The sequence below is a fragment of the Amaranthus tricolor genome, chromosome 8, assembly GCF_026212465.1.
Source record: "Amaranthus tricolor cultivar Red isolate AtriRed21 chromosome 8, ASM2621246v1, whole genome shotgun sequence".
NCBI lineage: Eukaryota > Viridiplantae > Streptophyta > Magnoliopsida > Caryophyllales > Amaranthaceae > Amaranthus > Amaranthus tricolor.
In genome coordinates, this window is record NC_080054.1 from 29,670,349 (window position 1) to 29,689,486 (window position 19,138).

The 19,138-nt window shown below is 35.3% G+C and overlaps 2 protein-coding genes across 5 annotated transcripts; both read left to right on the forward strand.

Annotated features, from left to right (window-relative positions):
• Positions 1-5,177: 5,177 nt before the first annotated feature.
• On the forward strand, positions 5,178-11,653 carry LOC130821018 (proteasome subunit beta type-5-like). The gene is made up of 8 exons (XM_057686616.1): positions 5,178-5,411; positions 6,267-6,401; positions 6,494-6,623; positions 6,977-7,083; positions 8,830-8,964; positions 9,061-9,164; positions 10,603-10,703; positions 11,228-11,653. The coding sequence occupies exons 2-8, from the start codon at positions 6,276-6,278 to the stop codon at positions 11,356-11,358; spliced, it is 834 nt and encodes a 277-aa protein (XP_057542599.1). The 5' UTR covers positions 5,178-5,411; positions 6,267-6,275; the 3' UTR covers positions 11,359-11,653.
• Positions 11,654-12,879: 1,226 nt separating this feature from the next.
• On the forward strand, positions 12,880-19,069 carry LOC130820927 (uncharacterized). 4 transcript variants are annotated; one of them, XM_057686480.1, is made up of 6 exons: positions 12,880-13,320; positions 13,445-13,572; positions 13,692-13,748; positions 13,854-13,960; positions 15,541-15,575; positions 18,506-19,069. In XM_057686480.1, exons 3-6 carry the CDS (start codon positions 13,746-13,748, stop codon positions 18,571-18,573), a joined length of 213 nt encoding a protein of 70 aa, XP_057542463.1. In that variant the 5' UTR covers positions 12,880-13,320; positions 13,445-13,572; positions 13,692-13,745; the 3' UTR covers positions 18,574-19,069. The 4 variants fall into 4 exon arrangements, with proteins under 4 accessions (XP_057542463.1, XP_057542464.1, XP_057542465.1 ...); XM_057686481.1 differs by having other exon boundaries at positions 12,880-13,307; XM_057686482.1 differs by having other exon boundaries at positions 12,880-13,067.
• Positions 19,070-19,138: the final 69 nt, after the last annotated feature.

Sequence of the window (19,138 nt, forward strand, 5' to 3'; positions counted from 1 at the left end):
CTTGGGCATTTTGTGTCCAAAGAAGGAGTTGCCGTTGATCCTGCAAAAATTGAGGCGGTGAGAGATTGGCCTGCACCGAAGAATGTGACTGAAGTAAGGAGCTTTTTGGGTTTAGCTGGTTACTATAGGAGATTTGTGAAGGATTTCTCAAAGATCGCCTGCCCTATGACCAACTTGATGAAGAAAGACAAGAAATTCGAATGGTCTAAAGAGTGCGAGTTGGCCTTCCAAACCTTAAAGGAGAGGTTGACTACCGCACCCGTGCTTACTCTTCCAGATAGCACCCTTGAGTACCTTGTGTATAGTGATGCATCGAAGTATGGGTTGGGATGTGTATTGATGCAAAATCGGAAAGTGGTCGCGTATGCATCCAGACAACTAAAACCACATGAAGTCAATTACCCAACTCACGACCTGGAGCTAGCAGCCATTGTCTTTGCTTTGAAAATTTGGAGACATTACTTGTATGGAGTGAAGTGCAAGATCTACACTGATCATCAGAGTTTGCGATACTTGTATACGCAACAAAATTTGAACATGAGGCAGCGAAGATGGCTAGAGTTGATTAACGACTATGACGTAGAGTTTAATTACCATGAGGGTAGGGCGAACATGGTAGCCAATGCTCTAAGTAGAAAGACCAATCATTCCGTAGCTACCTTGACTATTCCTAGAGAGTTGCAAAGAGACATGGAAAAGTTGAACCTCGAGATTGTGCAGCACGGGGAGCTGAGGTCCAGATTAACAGCCTTATCAATTCGACCCTCAATTTTTGAAGAAATTTTAACACATCAAGTGAGTGACTCCTTATTGGAAAAAACGAGGGAGCAGGTTAGAGAAGGAAAAGCTGAAGGATTCACAATATTCGAGGATGGTAGCATTCGATACAAGGGTAGATGGTGTGTACCCTCTTCTTGTGCAGAGCTCAAGGATAAAATCTTATCAGAGGCTCATAGTTCGATGTATTCCGTCCACCCGGGGGGAGATAAAATGTATCGAGATCTGAAGCAAACATTCTGGTGGTCTGGGATGAAAAGAGATATTGCTGAGTTTGTTTCCAGGTGTCTGACATGTCAAAAGGTCAAAAGTGAACATAAGAGACCTGCAGGTTTACTCCAACCCTTGGATATTCCTGTATGGAAATGGGATGACATATCGATGGACTTTGTTTTGGGTTTACCGAGAACTAGGTCAGGAAATGACACGTTATGGGTGATCGTTGATAGACTCACCAAGAGTGCAAGATTCATTCCGATGAATAATCAATGGAGTATGGATCAGTTGGCTCGAGCTTACCTTAAAAATGTTGTGCGATACCATGGTGTCCCTAGATCTATAGTTTCTGACCGTGATACTAGGTATGTGTCAAAATTTTGGGAGGCTTTTCAAGCAGCTCTGGGAACAGAACTTCTAAGAAGCACATCTTTTCACCCTGCCACTGATGGACAGACCGAGCGCACTAATCGGACTCTTGAAGATATGTTGAGAGCCGTAGCCTTGGATAGGCAAGGATCTTGGGATGAGTGCCTAGATATGGTGGAGTTTTCATACAATAATAGTTACCAGGCAAGCATCCAGATGGCACCTTTTGAGGCTCTGTATGGTCGTCGTTGTCGTAATCCTGTATGTTGGGACGATTTCAGTGAATCTGTTACTCTAGGACCGGCTATGTTAGAGGAGATGACCGATCAGGTAAAAATGATTCGAGAAAGACTTAAGGCGGCCCAGGATCGACAAAAGTCCTACGCAGATCTTAAGAGGAGACCTGATGAGTTCGCCGTAGGGGATTATGTGCTATTGAGAGTTTCACCCATGAAGGGAGTCATGAGGTTTGGCAAGAGGGGGAAGTTGAGCCCAAAGTTTATAGGACCTTATGAGATCACAGAGAAGGTAGGAAAGGTCGCTTACAAACTAGCATTACCCAATGAGTTGGGTAAGGTCCATGATGTGTTTCACATTTCGCAGTTGAAGAGATATGTTCCCGATAAATCTCATGTGCTAGATCCCGAACCCTTAGATCTGGATGAGAATCTATCTTATGAAGAGAAGCCTATCAAGATCTTAGATTCTAAGGTGCGTAGTACGAGGAGAAAAGATATAAAAATGGTGAAAGTTCTATGGGCTAACCAGCGCACGCAGGAGGCAACGTGGGAAACTGAGGATTCCATGCGTGAGAAATACCCGCACCTTTTTCTTGAGGTTAGTAAGTTACGGGGTCGTAACTAAGTCTTTAAGGGGGGTAGAATGTGATAGAACTTCGCGCGTTTGCATGCATTTCCTCCTCTATGATACCGACCTATTAGAAAATTGCATGCTTTTGTTTGATCGTGTCGAGTCAATTGTACGATTTTTACATGCTTTGATTGATTATGTTAAGTTAATTGTGTGACATTTACATGCTTTGTTTGGGTGTCGAGTTAATTTAGAGGACTATGAATGCTCGGAACAAAATATGCATGAATATTTGGATAAGAGTGAGTATAATAGTGTCAATAAGGTCACGATCCTTGAGATAATTCCTTAGGCTTAAAATCGTTAAGACACCTTCTGGAGTTATTAGAAATATAAATTTTCTCAATTAGTACCTTGGTTGCGCTAGTTTCGGGGACGAAACTCCTTTTAAGGGGGGTAGCCTGTAACACCCCGACATTTTAATGACGTAATCACTTAATATTTTAATAGTTTTTAAAGATTTTACAATTATTATTTAATTATTTCCGAATTAGTTTTAATAAATTTCTTTCACATATGGATTTAAATGTCGACTTATATATATACTAAAAATATAGTTACGACTTCTCAAATAAAGAGGTTCGAATCAAAATGATTATTTTATTAAAATGTATGAGGCCGCGAAGGTGAGTCTCTTAGTTAGATCTTGCAACAAAATGAACCGAAATAAAAAAAAAAAAAAAAAAAAAAAAAAAAAAAAAAAAAAAACGGTTAAAGACCCACGAAACCCTAAACATCGAAGACAAGCCGTCTTCTCCTTCTCCTCCCTCTCCTTCTTCCTCTCTCTTCCCGTGCGCCTCTTTCCCACTTCCCTCAACCGACAGCTCCACTCGCAAGCAGCAGCAAGGGCTGCGCTCTTCTTCCTCCAAACCAGCAGTAGCAGCCGGCTTCTCCTTCCCCACGCAAGCAGCAGCCACCGCAGCACACCCCTCCTCTCTCGCTGTGTCTAGCCGGCAGCCAAACCAGCAGCAGCCGTCAGCTGCTATCGATTTAAGGTCTTCTCCAGCCATTCTTGGCTTTCGTGCACCACCACCACGACCTTCATCCTCCTCTTTACCATTCTTGCTAGTTTTGATCTTTGTAAGCATCTCACTTTTCAATTGATTGATTTGCTAATTTTAATTAGAATCTACCATGTTCATGAGTTGTGTGTTGATTGTATATTGTATTAGTCTCATTGAATCATAGTATGGGTAGTAGTTAAAAGAATTATCATTGAAATAAAATGATTAGGGTTTATATTATGATGAATTTAAAGATAGTAATTTGGGTAAATTCATGAATCTTAGCTTGGATTAAGTTATATCTTAATAGGATTTAAAGTGGGTAGGCATTTGAAAGTGTGAATTGAACTTGAATAAGTTAGGGGTGGATGAATTAAAAGTAGTATATACTATTTTTGTGGTTTGGATGAATGGTGACTAGTATTGTTAATATCCATTGTTGTAGAGTAAACGATAATAATAATTACTGAGACGGATTAAGGTAGCGATTGTCATTAATGAAAGTATTATCGTGGTTATAGTCGTTGATGAGGTGGTTAGTTTTGAGCTCGGTTGCTAAGTTGGGTGACTTTGACCCAAATTATACGAATCGTTATTGATTCGCCAAGCTACAAATCTAATTCATTCTTAATCGTTTCACTCTAAAAACCTTGGAAAAATAATAAACCACTACTATCATAGGTGATATGATTGTTATTAAGTGTAACGTCATGTATTACGTGTTCTTGAACATATCTTGATATAAACCTGACTAGAATCTAATGTTATGGTTTGATTGGAATTGATGGCGTAGTTCATGTATGAACATGGGTTGAATTGAGTGAGAACCTTGACGCGTGCCCTGTTCGAACCATTTTTGACGCTGCATGTGATTTCGAATTGAAAGTGTATATGTTTTGGTTGAGGCATGAGTCCTCCTTTTGATGTAATTCGTTCCGCTGCAAAGATTTATATCGTTTTATATTTTGTTATAGTATCTTGAATGACTTGTACAGTGGATTACCTTTTTGCTTGGAAAACCCAAGCGTTTACATGGGAACCACGATCCATGCTTAGCATGTCGACAGAGGTTTTGGCGATGACCTTTCCGCCGTGATCCTGTTACGAGGCCATTGATGCCTCTTCATTATGATGATTTATCGTTTGTCTAAATCTTCGGCGCGTCAAATTTCAAGGCAGATGCTGCCGAAATTTCCGTAGGACTTTGTTTGGAAGTTTTCAAACGTCATCTTTTTTTTTTTCCTATCTAAATAATTATTTATTTCCACAAGTGACACCTCTGAAGGGTCTGAAATTCAGGGGTGTTACATATATAGTATAGTTAATGTTTATATATATATTTTTTTCAATACTCAATGATTACCCAGCAAGATTCTCTCCTCTTTGGTTCCTTCCCATATTCTATATGGGAAGATCAAAAGAAAACGGAGGGAGTAATTAGTATGTTAAACTAATGTTCAGTGTTCGAATCTACGACATTTTATACGCTTTGACAAAGGCGCTTCCAACTAATTACACCATGCTAGAAAAAACTTTACAAAAATTCTAAAATGGATAAACGAGAGGAAGTATATTTTTTCACCTCTTCTATTCTAATCAAATATCTCATTTGATAATACATTAATTTTAAGAAAAGGGGAGAAAATACGTTATACCATAAGAGGGGGAAAAAAGAAAAATAATGATAATTTAATGACAATTTTACAAAAATTGAATTTCATGAGAAGAAAAATAAAGAAAAATGTAATTAAATAAAAGGAATCGATCATTTAATGCCCTTGTACCATATATTATAATAATTCATAACCAATAACCAAAATTTGTAAATTATTATAAAAAACACAAAAAAAATAATAAAAAATAAAAAAAATTCAAATAAGTAAATTAAAATCACAAAACTTTTAACTCTATCAAATTATAAGTATGATTTGTGATACAGATCATCACCCATGTACGTTGAATACGAGTCATGGAGTCCGATTCATTGAGTAAAAAGCTAAGCCGACGAAAGGCAAAGTAAAGTAAGGTAGATTCTGGCGCAAGAAACTTTTATTAAAGTATTCTCCTTTCTACTGATACTAATAGTTCATCACTTCATTTCTCTTCCCCATCGAAAAACTTCGCTAATCTCTCGCCAAACACACGCACATTTCTTCCTCTCGGATCCGCTAATCGGTATGCTACCTCATTTTAAATTTCTCGTAAATTTGATTCTTATCACTTGTTCAAATCGCTTATGAAACTGTAATCAATTTATCATATGATTCAAATTTGATTTTGTTATAAATTTTAGGATCCCTTCGAGTTTGTATATTTTGGTTATCAAGTTGGTGTATTAGGTTTGATTGTCGATGATATGATATTTGCTCTTCTGTTGATTCGAAATTTAGGTCTGAAATTCAAACTCTTTACTGATTGAGTTGCAATTCAGCAATTGGCAAGATTGTGTTTTACTTATTTTTAAATGGAGTTAATTTTTAGGTTTTTTTTTTTTTTTTTTTGTTGTTTTTAGTTGTTTAACATGCTTGGAATAGCGTTTTATTTGTGCTCTTTACTTCTATTCACTACATCTCATTGTATTTCCCGGCAAGATTTCACACCCAAATGCCATTAAGTGGTTCCTAAGTTAGGGTTTGGGGATAAGGTATATACAGCCCCTTGCAATAACAAAGTAGTTATTTACCATTCATCTTTGATAGCAAACATCAATGCAGTACACATGATTTAGAGAGTTTTACTTTAGTTTATTATGATCCTAAACCAAAGAGTTATAAACCTTAAACTATAGTCTATATGGAGAATGGAAAATCTAATTGTATTCCCAAAAGAAAGAAAAATTATACACATGAGAAAATTGAACCATAGCTGAAGCTTTAACTTGAAGAGAACAAAGTTTGAGTTTATTATTTTTCTGGAATAGTGAAGAATCATATTGCATTTGATTGTCCGTTGTTGAAGAAGCTAGCATGTTTAAGATTCAATCAGCAGGTTTTTGGGTTTAATAAATGGATATTTCGTCTGTAATAACAGGATAAGAATATGAAGCTTGACACAAGTGGTCTTGAATCGGCTGCTCCGTTTTTTCGGTCTAGTGATGTTATATTTGATGGCATGCAATTGACCCCTTCGTTTGAGCTCCCTGCCAAGTCAGCAAATGCTGCTGAAGTAAGTTTTTATGAATTATGTTATTGTTTGGATTAGTGTGTGTAATTGCAAGTTTGTTGACTTACCTAGTTGCCTTTTAATTTTCTTTCTAGTTTGATGGATTTCAAAAAGAGGCCAAAGATATGGTGAAGCATGCGAAGGGAACTACAACTCTTGCTTTTATTTTCAAACATGGAGTCATGGTTGCTGCGGATTCCCGAGCTAGCATGGGAGGATACATATGTATGTTTTACTTGACGTCTCCTTGCGTGTAGAATTTTTACTTAATCGAGTTAATATTTTGCATTGCCAATATGTCTAGCAAAACAATGATGGAATTATTTAGAAACAGCGAATGCTGAATTGAAAGGTGTACCATCAATTACTTACCTTTCCGGACCGCATTCTAAACAAGCACTTTATTTTGGTAAATGTTGTATTCTAGTCTAATATGATACTTGGCTTGTTATGTTTTCCAACTTTCATATAGTTCTCACTTCACAATTGTCATAAATTGCATTTGGACTTTGAAGTACATTTTTTTGACATTGTTCTTTGTAGTATCCAGAAATACTAATGACATTTGAAACTTGCAGCATCTCAATCTGTGAAGAAAATCATTGAAATCAATCCTTATATGCTTGGCACCATGGCTGGTGGAGCTGCTGACTGCCAATTTTGGCACCGTAACTTGGGCATCAAGGTAGTAGATATTTTATTCTAATGTGAGCATTTTTCTTTAAAAAAATAGCATGTTTGGATTGTGAACTTTAGACTATTTTCATTTGTGATTTTAAGGATATTCTTTAATTTTATACAAATTTAGGCATGAGGTTGCTGATATAGCTGACTCTTGGTTGTGCACTTGTCCAACAAACAATAAAAGCTAGAAAAGTATACTTCTATACATAAAAAATTCAATAAAAAAAGAAGTAGGAGAATGAATATGTTTTTACTGAAATTGATAATAACATAAACCGTCAAGTGGCTTCCAAACTCCAAAACAAGATTATTTTCTTAATTAATTCTTCTCTAGACAAAAACTCAACAGACCCCTACATAGAAGGTCCCATAAACACTGAGGGTCCTACAAAAACAGAATCCAAAATTAATCTATAATCACAAACCAAAAGACCAAATTACCCTTACTTACCCTACTTCCTATTTGGTTACTTGAGTCATACCATTACTTATCGCCCCCAAAACTACCCTTACTTACCCCTCTTCTTCTGATAGAGAATAGAATTTGGTTGATGTGTTATCTAGTGCTTTTTTGTTATAAAGAACTAGGACTTAGTTACCCCTTCAAATTCTCCGTACCCAGCTGTTTACATGAAATAAGCCTGAATTTTTGCGCCCAACTGGGGCCTTATGGTTGTGAAGTATAGATCATAGACATGCTGAAAATTTGGAGCAGTGATTTTGGTGGAAGAAGAGAGGATGCCATTCAAATTAGCATCAAAAGTAATGAATTAGTGTTGGTAATTAGAGTTCATTAAAAAGGAAGGTGATTGTTTAAGCCTTTTGAGTAGAGGATATACTTGTCACACTGGCCATGAGGGAAACCCGGTTAATTACCTACTAGAGGAGGAATTGAAAGAATAAAGAAACATAAAGGAAGTAGGAATGCCAGCTGGACTCCCAGGTGTATTAGAAGTAGTGATGCTTGTTATTCCATTCTGTTATGTTTGTTATTACATTCTGTATAGCCTTTATATTCTAGTATCTAGTTGTTAGGGAGTTGGCTATATAAATAAATAGGAATGTGATGCTTAGGGGTTATGTTTTAAGAAATACCTAATAATAATTTGGAGTTTGGCAGTACTCAAACTCTGCCTGTTCATTCCCATAATCTGTTGTGTTCTTGAATTTCGCTTTCCTCAATCTTCAGTTCATGACAATACTAGCATAGTATCATACAATGGAAAGAGGTGATGTGGTAGATGACTATGTTTTTTAATTCGTCCATATTCCTTGGTAGATGCATCAGGCATGTGTCATGAATGGCGGTGAGGGGTAATATAGGAATTAAATAATTAATAATACTTAATAGTTGGGGAATAAAATGTAGTGATAAATACTATAAATAGAAGAAGAAGGGGAAGGGAAGTATGCATTCATTTTGTGTTATAGATTTGAGATGAATTTATGACTCACTAAGGGAGACCTCAAGCTTCTCGAATTGCTTGACTACTATCTTTTTGTAATCTTTCTTAGGTTACATTCGATCCACAATATACAGTTATATTTTTACATTTCAATTCATACCATCAGTCTTCTACATTTGTCATACAAATTGATATCCATTCACATTTATCTTCTGCCTAGATTCATATGATTCTTTGGATATGTCAGTCCATAACAGCATTACTGTGGTTTTTTATCAGGATGCCCTTTGTCAGGTAGCATATATTTTCTCGCTAATAAAGTTTTTTCAATGATGTCACAGTGCAGGTTACATGAACTTGCAAACAAGCGAAGAATATCTGTTACGGGTGCATCAAAATTGCTAGCCAATATTTTGTATAATTACCGAGGCATGGGTCTTTCTGTTGGTACGATGATTGCAGGATGGGATGAAACGGTAAACAAATGTTTCTTTTCCCCCCCTTTTTTTTACCTGTTCTGTTGTCTGTGTTAACATGCTTTTTTACAAGTCGTGTTTCTGTGATGTTTATAGGGGCCTGGTTTGTATTATGTGGACAGTGAAGGAGGAAGGCTCAAAGGAATGCGGTTCTCTGTTGGATCTGGTTCACCATATGCCTATGGTGTTCTTGACCACGGGTTAGTTTTTTAGAACTTACGGGTGCCACATCTTTTTTGTTCTTTTGGCTTACAAGGATCCTTTTGCCAAAGTTGGTATAATATTTGTTCACGTCTGTGTGGACTTTGCTTTCCTCTTTTAAATGTTTATACTAAGTACTAATTGAACATTACCAAGTCAAGAAAGACGCACTTACGAGAGGATTTTAAGTTAGAACAGCCGGTTTTGGTTGCCAAATTTTAGCTCTGTGACCCTCCGCTTCCATTACACTGTTACAGGGCCTGTTATTAGCATTTGAGTGATTGCTTCCTTGAGCCATTCCTTACAGCCTATTTTTTAAAAATTTTATGTCGCTTAACAAGAAAATCTACTTGGGCTGTGTTGGTTGTGAAAATTATATTTGATATCTTTATCATTGGAGTTCTATATATATTCTCTTATTTTGTTCCTTCGACATGATTTCTTTACTACTTATACTCTAATAAATCTCTTGTTGGACCAAATTAGTCATTTAGCTGGTTAGGAGACTATCAAGCTATTTTGCATCTAAAATCAAAAAATCGGAGTGGTAAATGGAAAATAGATTCTTTGATTTGATCTCTCAAGAGGATCTTCAATGAGATAACTAAATATTGTTTTAGTTTGAACATTAATATTGTCTTCATTGCCTAAACAATTTAGATCTTTATTTGAGAGACTTGTGACTTGCCAGACCTGATTCTCCAAATCTTAAAAGAGTCACTTGAGCTAATTGCGTCCTTTCTTCAAGACTAAGTGTAAAGTTTCTCTTTGGTGTTAAGGATGAAACTCGTTCTAGAGACTACGAATTTGTAACTTTTTTTTTCACATTTGATAACTCCTCCAATGGTGAATTATTATAACTTTTATGTAACACCCATTTGGAGATAGTCTTTTATATTATCTTCTTCCTTAAGTTGAACTTGATTTTTCTTTCCGTTGCACGTTCTTTTTAAGTATCTTTTTAATTGCCGATTTCTTGGTGGATCGGCTTTTTTCAGAGTTCGTTCATTACTGACTAGTTTGATATCATCTGTACGCAGATTAGGTTTACAATTCTTTTTTTTTTTCTGTAATTTTTTGACTTTTCTGTTGAGTTTTTATATTCATATTCTGACTTTTATTTTCGGAAGGGCCCTTTTCTTGGTAAATTCAAACTTCAAGATGCTATATAGTATCTCACTATTTTCTCTTTTATGAGAAGTTACTCATCAAAAGATCTTATTGGCAAATTTATCATGCTTCTGTAATCATTGACATGTGTGTGGTGTGATATACCAGTGAATTCCGTGTTTGGATCTTCGACTTGTATTCTAATTTCTAATAGATATATGAAACTTATTTCATATCCTACATTTGTCAAGATTAGCAACCATGGTTTCTGTTGACTAGCTTAAGTAACTATACCTCATTAAAATATATTTTCCCCCTCTTTTCCAGTTACCGATATGATATGACTGTGGAAGAAGCAGCGGAGCTAGCCAGAAGAGCTATTTACCATGCCACATTCCGTGATGGAGCAAGTGGTGGAGTCGTTAGTGGTAAGTACTCCTTGCATCCTTTGTTCTAAGAAGCTCACCTAGGAGCGCCTTGGGGCGAGTGATAGGTTGGGGCACCTTGATAGAGCTCAGCAAGGAAATTCCTTAAGGTGAGCGCCTTAGAGCGCTTTATAGCACCTAAGTTGAGCGTCTCATAGCGCTTTAGAGCACCTTTTGATTTTATTCTCAGAAGGAGCACATTTTATATGGGTATCCATTAGATCTGTTTATGTTTCCCTTTAAATCTCTCATTTTCCTTGTTTCTCTTCTTCATTTTGGATCCTTTTGCATTATTCTGGAGTTTTTGATTAATTTTCTCTTTTGGATTTTGGGACTCCTTACACACAAAGGCTAATGCCTTCGTTTGTCGCCTAGAGCCTAGGCTTTAGGGACCCTTTGCGCCTTAAGGCGCCTCACCCCTTTTAAAACTAAGCTTGCTTCCCACATATACATATGGACGTCCTACAAAACACCAATGCTAGGTACTCTTAATTTACTTCTAACATCAATCTGTCTTCATTTTGCAGTTTATCATGTCGGGCCTGATGGATGGAAGAAATTAACTGGAGATGATGTTGGGGAACTCCACTTCCAATATTACCCAGTCGTGCCTGCGACTGCAGTAGAGCAGGAAATGGGTGAAGTAGCTGGAGCTTGATAATGGGATTGAAGGATATGTTTCTTGTTGTAGCAGCAACTACAAATGATAAAACGTTTTAAATTGTGGGGCCTAACAAGGTGAAAGCAAAGCCCATGTGATCTTCTGTGCTCACTTAAACCGAACCAGTTGTCTGTTAATTTGTACTGCTAGACTATTCCTTCTGAGTTTGTAGCCATAGATTCAGTGAACTGATTCGACTTTTGATTGATGCTTAGTCTGGATGCTTTAAGATGTTACTTCCGGATTCATCTATAGTTAACTTTCTTACATTATGTCCTAAATTTATCAAAAACTTCCTCGCATTATGTCCTAAATCTTGCCTTCTTATGTATCCTCTATAAGGCTCTGGTAGATGTATCCTTTAAAAAATAAAGTCAAAAATATTAGCCATGTCTTAGGTTTTTTTTTTTTAAGCATTAAAATTTTGTAGGGTCTCAAGATAGTCTGAACTTACCTGAATTACCGAAGGTGGTGTTAGAGGAATATCTCCACAACTGGCCAACATGGCAACATTTAACTATAATGTGGTGCCATATATATTGTCTTATGTGATACAACTGGTGTATAATAAAATTTGTGCACTTAAAAAACTTAGAATTAAGGGAAATTTTGTTCATTATTTTTTGTCTGTTTGATAAATAGTTATTGGCTAGAGCTGTTGACTGGTTTGATTAATTGAAAGTATTGAGTAATGAGTCAATTGTTTAAGCTAGCTCTTTAACTCTATGATCTATAGATGTTTGGTGAAAACTATTTGTTATTTATTGACTGTTTATTGGAAAAAAAGGTAGATAAAAAGTCAAAAATCAATAAAAAAAACTATTAAAAGTGATTTTTTTTTATTTTGGCTTATAAATCAGTTTTTCATTTGATTTAAAAATTATTTATTAAATACTTTTATTTGCTGTTTAACCATCTGAAAAGCCAACGGAAAAAAATAATTGTCAAACATTCCTTTGTTTTTTAGAAAAAGGTTTGGAGATTACACTCTACATACATTTCTTTTTTGTTTTCCTTGTTTCAGTTTGAAGAGGATTTGTGACTTTTATTTGTAAAAGTAAATTAAAAATGAAACAAAATTCAAAATTGGGCAACAATAATTTTTTATTCAAAAATTTAACTCTAAATAGAATAGTGATATTTTTTTAAACTCTAAGTAATTTGTGACTTTTTTTTTCTTTTAAAAAAAGTCATAACTACTCAGAGTTAAAAGGAAAAATATAAATAAATAATATTAATGACTAATTGAGATGAAAGAGTAATAAATTTCTAAATAAGATAAAAAAATAAACAATTGAAAAAATTACGCTGAGTAATCTTATTTTTTTGTCATTTTTCTATAATAATCCTTCTATCTATTGATTAACCATAAATAATCCCAACTATTGTATCACTTGTCCAAATATGTTGTTCTTCAAAAAGTTACAGTAAACTTTTAAAAAAAATAAACTAAAATTACAAAATAATAAAAAAAAATAACAATAAAAATTAAAATAGTAACCAGTAACCACTCATCCACCCCATCCCAACCACCCCACCTCAGCTAATTCCTCACACCCCACCTTTGATTATAATTTGCAGTTTAAAGTCATCAGCTCACCATTGCTCCAATTTATGAGCATCAAGGAACTTCTGATTGCCTTTGGACAGAACAAAGAGTTTGGCAGCGACTAAAACAACATTATTTACATCATTGATCAAAATTTGTAATTGATCAAAATCTCCTTCTTTGGTTAATGTTTTCCCACTTCGAAGAAAGAACCCAACACCTAATGAATGTCTAATAATACAGACATTTTTTTATTAAATTTTGAAAATTTGGTGGGGATGTAAATAGGGTTTTGCGGTGGCTTTATAGGTGGGTATGGAGGTAATCTAAGCTGGTGGGAGCATGGGTGTGTGGTTGTTGAGGCTTGGGAAGGAAGGTGCAGGGCCTGGGTTGTTAAGTAAAACAAATTTGTAATTTATTTATTTATTTTTTTTTTTATTCAAATGACTTGCTAATGAAAATAATGGTAATTCTTAAGCAGTGTGACTTATGACGGAGTATTTGTCTTGGCAAAAATAAATAAAATAAAAACAGGAAGGCGAAGGGGAAGTCACGTTACGAATTTGTCGACGCTCGACAGCCATCAATTCGGCCTTTACCGTCGGCGAAGATCTGATTACTCATCTCTTCTCTTCTTTTCAGTCGATACTTAGGGTTTATCTGTACGTCAATTTTTCCAATTTCTCTAATCAATTCCTTCCCATTTTACTTTTTATCGATGCTAATGCTATACATGATTCAATTCTCCTCTTATTTGAAACTGTTATTTTTCACCGATTAGGGTTTTTTTTGAAGATATTTAGCGGGATTCTGAGCACAAGAAGGAGAAAAAACTATGGTGATTAAAAATTCTACTTTTCCTGATCTTTATTTTTGAAGATTTCAATGCTTATGATGTCAAGTATGGTGATTTTTGATGCCAATTATTCTGATAAATTTGCAGTCAGCACTATTCAATTTTCACTCGTTTCTGACGGTGGTTTTATTAGCTATTTGTACTTGCACTTACATCAAGATGCATTTTCCTGCCATCCTTGAACAAAGAACTGGGTAATTTTTCTAAATTGTTTGCTATGATTTTCTAAATTGTGCAGTTTGAGTTACTACTTATATGAACAATGAAGCACCTGCTAGCTGTTCTTTACCTTAATTCTTATGTTTGTAAATGATGAGGACATGAGGAGCTTCTTGAATTGGAGTTTTACATGTTTCAATCATGATATGTTTCATGTTTGATCCGCTTATGAATTGCTTGCACTTTAATTTTAAATTCTTTATTGTTGTTGTTATGTAAAAATGTAGTACCCCATAGTATTATCTTGGGACGTCTATGGTTTTTCTTGGATAAATTGTTTGTAGTTGATCCTTATAGATCTTCCTTTAAATGAGCATTGGGTAAGATGAATGAGTGTCAAGGAAATTGAGCGAATTATAGAACTACTATTTGGATCTTTTAGTAATTTTTGCCATATCATTAATGATGTGGGTTTAATAGCATATGTAACTGGCGACTGACTTGACGCATTCTTATAGAGCCCATTTTTTTCTACGAGCTATCAAGGTTTTCCTTTATGTTAGAAACGGTTAAGCTAGGTCTCTACCTTCTGTGAGTGACTGCCTTTGGGAAGATTTTTGTGGATCTACCGTGTTTGGGAGTTGCAAATTTTCAGAAAAGATGCAAAAGAATTGTTTAAGGTGATTTGTGCATGTGAAAAGACGGATATTAGCAAACCGGTAAGAACGCTAGAAAGCTAGAGCTCGGGAGAGTTAAAAAAGAGGGCGAGGAGGAAGATTGATGACTTGGAGTAATGGAGTGGAAAAGGATATGAATAATTCAGACTTACAAATTGAGATTGTAAAAAATTGGAATGAATGGAAAAGAAGAATCCATGTGGACGACTATTGAAACTGATGCATTGGTTCATGTAGCCGATCCCAGGATTAAGGCTCTGGCTTCTTCTTGTTGTAGGAGGTGCACTGTTTTGCATTTTGTTGGTACTTTTTAGTTCTACCTACTCACTATTTGCTTACCCATCCAAAATTGCTTGACCAAATGTATAGTTGTTTAGCTAATACCTATGAAATGAGTTTCAACGTTATATATGCAAGATCCATGTATTAAGCTAAGAGGGAATGGAACAAATGTGGCTGGCAATATTTGGTATCCTGCTAGGCCTTATGCTTCTTAGATATCGGACCGTATAGCTCCTACTCATGATTGCCCGAACATTTTGCTGGACAACTGACTTCATTTTCTCTTGATACTTAGTCCTTTATAAGGTATGGTGATTATGGGAGGTGATTCATTACCATTGCCTTGAAGCACCCTCCTTTGTGTTTCTTTGCCCACATCACAAAAACGCAATGGAAAGCAAATTGATGTGTTTCTCATGCTTGCTAGAGTAGGGCATGGTCTTTCTTTTTGAACAAATAGTCTCTTACACTTGTAGCGGAGGCTTTGTTGTTCCCTTGATAGGTTCAAATTCCTGGATAGAGTTCAGATTGTAGATTGTGTTTTGCGAAGTGGGAAGATTATGCTTATAGAGGAACCACTTTTGATGTACCTACTTTTGGCGGGTGTGATTTGCTTTCTATATGTTTTATTCATCTACCTTGTGTTGCTCTTTCAGGTTTCGAGGGTTCTTCTGGAAGGCTGCTAGGATTGGTAAGCATGTTATAGCTCTATATCCATCCCCACGAGCCCATCAGTTTAAAACTTTTGGCAAGTGTCATCAGTATAGCCAGTCTAATTCATGTGGTTTTCAATTTGTATCTTGCTTAACACATTCAATATTTCAGACCTGGTTCCTGCATAATGCTGAGCAGAGTTGAAGAGCCAAAACTCTCATACTCTCTACATCCCTTTTAGTTGGCGCGTTTGATATTTGATTCAATTGAAAACATTCTATGTGATTTGATTTTTGGGGTAATGGCATGTTGGATTTTGTGTCCTTTATTGTAGTCTAGGACTTTAGGATTGATGAATTATTTTATAATAGGAAATAGGAAGGTATGTTTGACTTGTTGATATGGGAAAATTAAATAGCTTGAACCATTTCACCAAATAATATCTTCTCATCTATATCTATTGATTTCCACGCAATTTGATGACACTTATTCCGAAATTCCAGAAAACATTAAACTGTGAACCAAAAGATAAATTGGAGCCAAATTTTAAACTTTAACTTTTGCATTCAGCTTGGAGCCAGAAAATTTAAAAAATCCACTAAATTTAAACTTTGAACCAAATTTTAAAGGAAAATTTACCCAGAATAATCCAATTTATTCACGATTTTCCTACAATAATCCCACCTATCGATTAACTATGAATAATCTCATTTAATATTTCATTTAACCTGTGCTGTTGTTTGGCTTTTCTTTACCGGTTGCAGCAGGTCATTTTTTGACTGTTGTCCTCTTCTTTCTTCTTCCTCCTTAGATGCTCCTTATCTTCATCGCTATAGCAGTTCCTTCAAGTTGTTTTTTTTTTTTTTTTTTTTTTTTTTTTTTTTTTTTTTTTGCATCAATCTCATTCCTTATCTAAAAGTATTTTCAAGTTCATAGTTTGAAGGTAGATTTGAGGTTGAGCTTCAATGGAGAGGAGATGGACAAAGTAGATACTCACAGTAAAAACATTCTCTACCAAATGAAAAACAGGTTCTTGCATACTATTGAGAATATAGGATGATTTCATTTTAATTATTAGTTTCTTCTGTTAGTTAGAAGCAGTTAGGTTGTTAGATTATTTTTATCAACTTTATTTTATTCTTCCTTTTCCTTAGCTTGTATATATACCTCTTGGGTATTGTTCCTGTGTCCTTCAATCAATAATAAATAGTTTGTCTTTTCCTTATCCTTCCCTTATTTTTGTTCTCTGGTGCAAATATCTTAAAACCCAGTAGCATACCATCAACATCATCCATATCATCAAAAAATTTGATCAACTTGAACACCAAGTCGAGCAGCAACTTTATCCCAATCAGCAGCAAGATGTTATGCCTGACTGTTCAATTGACCAGTTTCAATGAAAAGCTTCCCCATTATCATCAGCATTGCCATCAGCTAGCAAATTTCTATTCACCTGTTCAAATGGCCTTCTAACTGCTCGGGTTGAACTTCAATGTAGAGGAGATGGACATGACAAGTCTTCTTCCCAATCCCAAAAACAAAATTCATGAAAAGGAAGTCTACAGCTAGGAGAATGGGTTGAACTTCAGAGGAGATGGAGTGGTAAATTTTTTTAAAAAGTTATTACCTGCTAAAACCAATAGTGGGTAACTAAACAACATCACAAGTTAAGTGAAATAATCAATGGGATTATTCATGGTTAATTGATAGTTGGGATTATTGTAGAAATATCGTCAATAGGTTGGATTATTTTAGGTAAATTTTCGAATTTTAAATTGGAGCCAAATCTTAAACCTTCATTAATTTCAACTTTTAGTGAAAATTTTAGTTTAGGGAAGAACGAGAGTAACATATCCTCATTTGGCCATGAAAACAGCCTTTAATGCATTTGAAATTGGGGAGAATAGCAAAAAGTAGGTCTATTTCATATGCAGTGTCACATAATTTGCCATCGCAAATTAAAAAAGCTTAGTATTGCTAGTTTTTGGCTATTTTTGGGCCAATTTGAGCTAATTGAAAATTCAAAAAGTGAACTATGATACATTGTGCACAATTAAATTTAAGGTGGGAAGATCTTTAAATTTTTGGTGGAACAATTTTTTTACAGCTAGTCTCTTGAGAGACCATCTCTTTGAGAGACGTCTTCTCAGGCCCAACCCATTAAAACTTACTGCCTACTTACTGTATTTTTAATGTCTACTTACATTATCCTTAATAGTTGTTTATCATACCCTTCATGCCTACTAACAATATCTTAAATGTCTACTTACGTTATTTTTAATGCCTACTTACAATTTTTCAAAAAATATACACTGGGTTGGCTCATTTAGAGATGGTCTCTCAAAGAGACCGTCTCTCACAAAATTTTGTGATTTTTTTGCTGAATTATATCTGGTGGAACTATTTGAGTTAAATTTATTGTTGGATCTGTGATTTAAATGTTGTTAGTTTCATTAATACATTGGGTGAAGGGAAATTGGTGTTGGTTTGATAAAGTTAGCTCTGGGCAGAGTAATATTTGACAAATATAGAAACATGCACCAACAGGACGGCCAAAAAGGAAAAGGCATCAACTAAAATGGCAAAGAGGGAGTATTGATCTTGTTTGAACTTTGTAAATTATCATAAACATATGTATGAGCTTAAAATTTTTAGAAGATGCGTGCGACTAACTCATTCAGATATTATTATATGATGATATAATTTTGTTGAAGTTTCTTAAATTTTTAATAAATGGTTTGAACTTGCTTTGAGATGAAGTGTATTTTAACAAATTTTTGAAGTACACGTGTGTGATAAGCCTACAACAGCCAACTATCCAAGAAAACCCTTTGATTTTTCCTTCTTCCTGGCTTCACTTCAGCTATTAGATTATAATGAGTTACTGATTATTGGTGTGTGCTTTGAGATGAGTTTTACCGGATCGTTCCATAATTATTAATATGGGCTCCTTGTTTCCCAAATCAGGTGAAAGGCTGAGTCCATGGGTGGCTGTAGGATGCTTCACGATGGGTGTGTCGATAATCTTCTTTTGATAGAATCAAAGTGTAAAAATTTTGCTCCTTACAAGATGCTACTTCAATTAGAAGTCGGGTTTCTCCTAATGGAAGTTGTTAAACTGGCTTTTTGCTGCTTGATCAAGGAACCCTTTTTTGAATTAGGTCTCTGAGTAAAGTTGGACATTTATGTGAGATCATGGAGATCCGAATATTACAGTTTGTGATGAACGCGATTGACTGAACTTGTATTAGTATACCGTATACAGTATACCGCACTGAAAGCTGTTCATTCTTTCATTACTTTACCCTTGGTGTGCTGTATCCGAGAAGTTGATTTTGGACATCGACTTCGTTCTTTTTGCTTTAAAGACTCTTGAACTTTCTATACATTCTTCCGCATTTTGAAGTTATTGGCCGAAATATGCTTTTTTTATCTGACATATTGTTGGCTAAAGGTGTACACAAGTTAAGGCTTGATCATCACTATAGTTGCTTGAACATATTGCTGGCCAAAGTGGTACGTTGCTTATTATATTTCTTTGTTCTATTGAATTTGGTATGTTTGCTAAATAAAATCTGAAATTAAAGACGTAAAATGTAG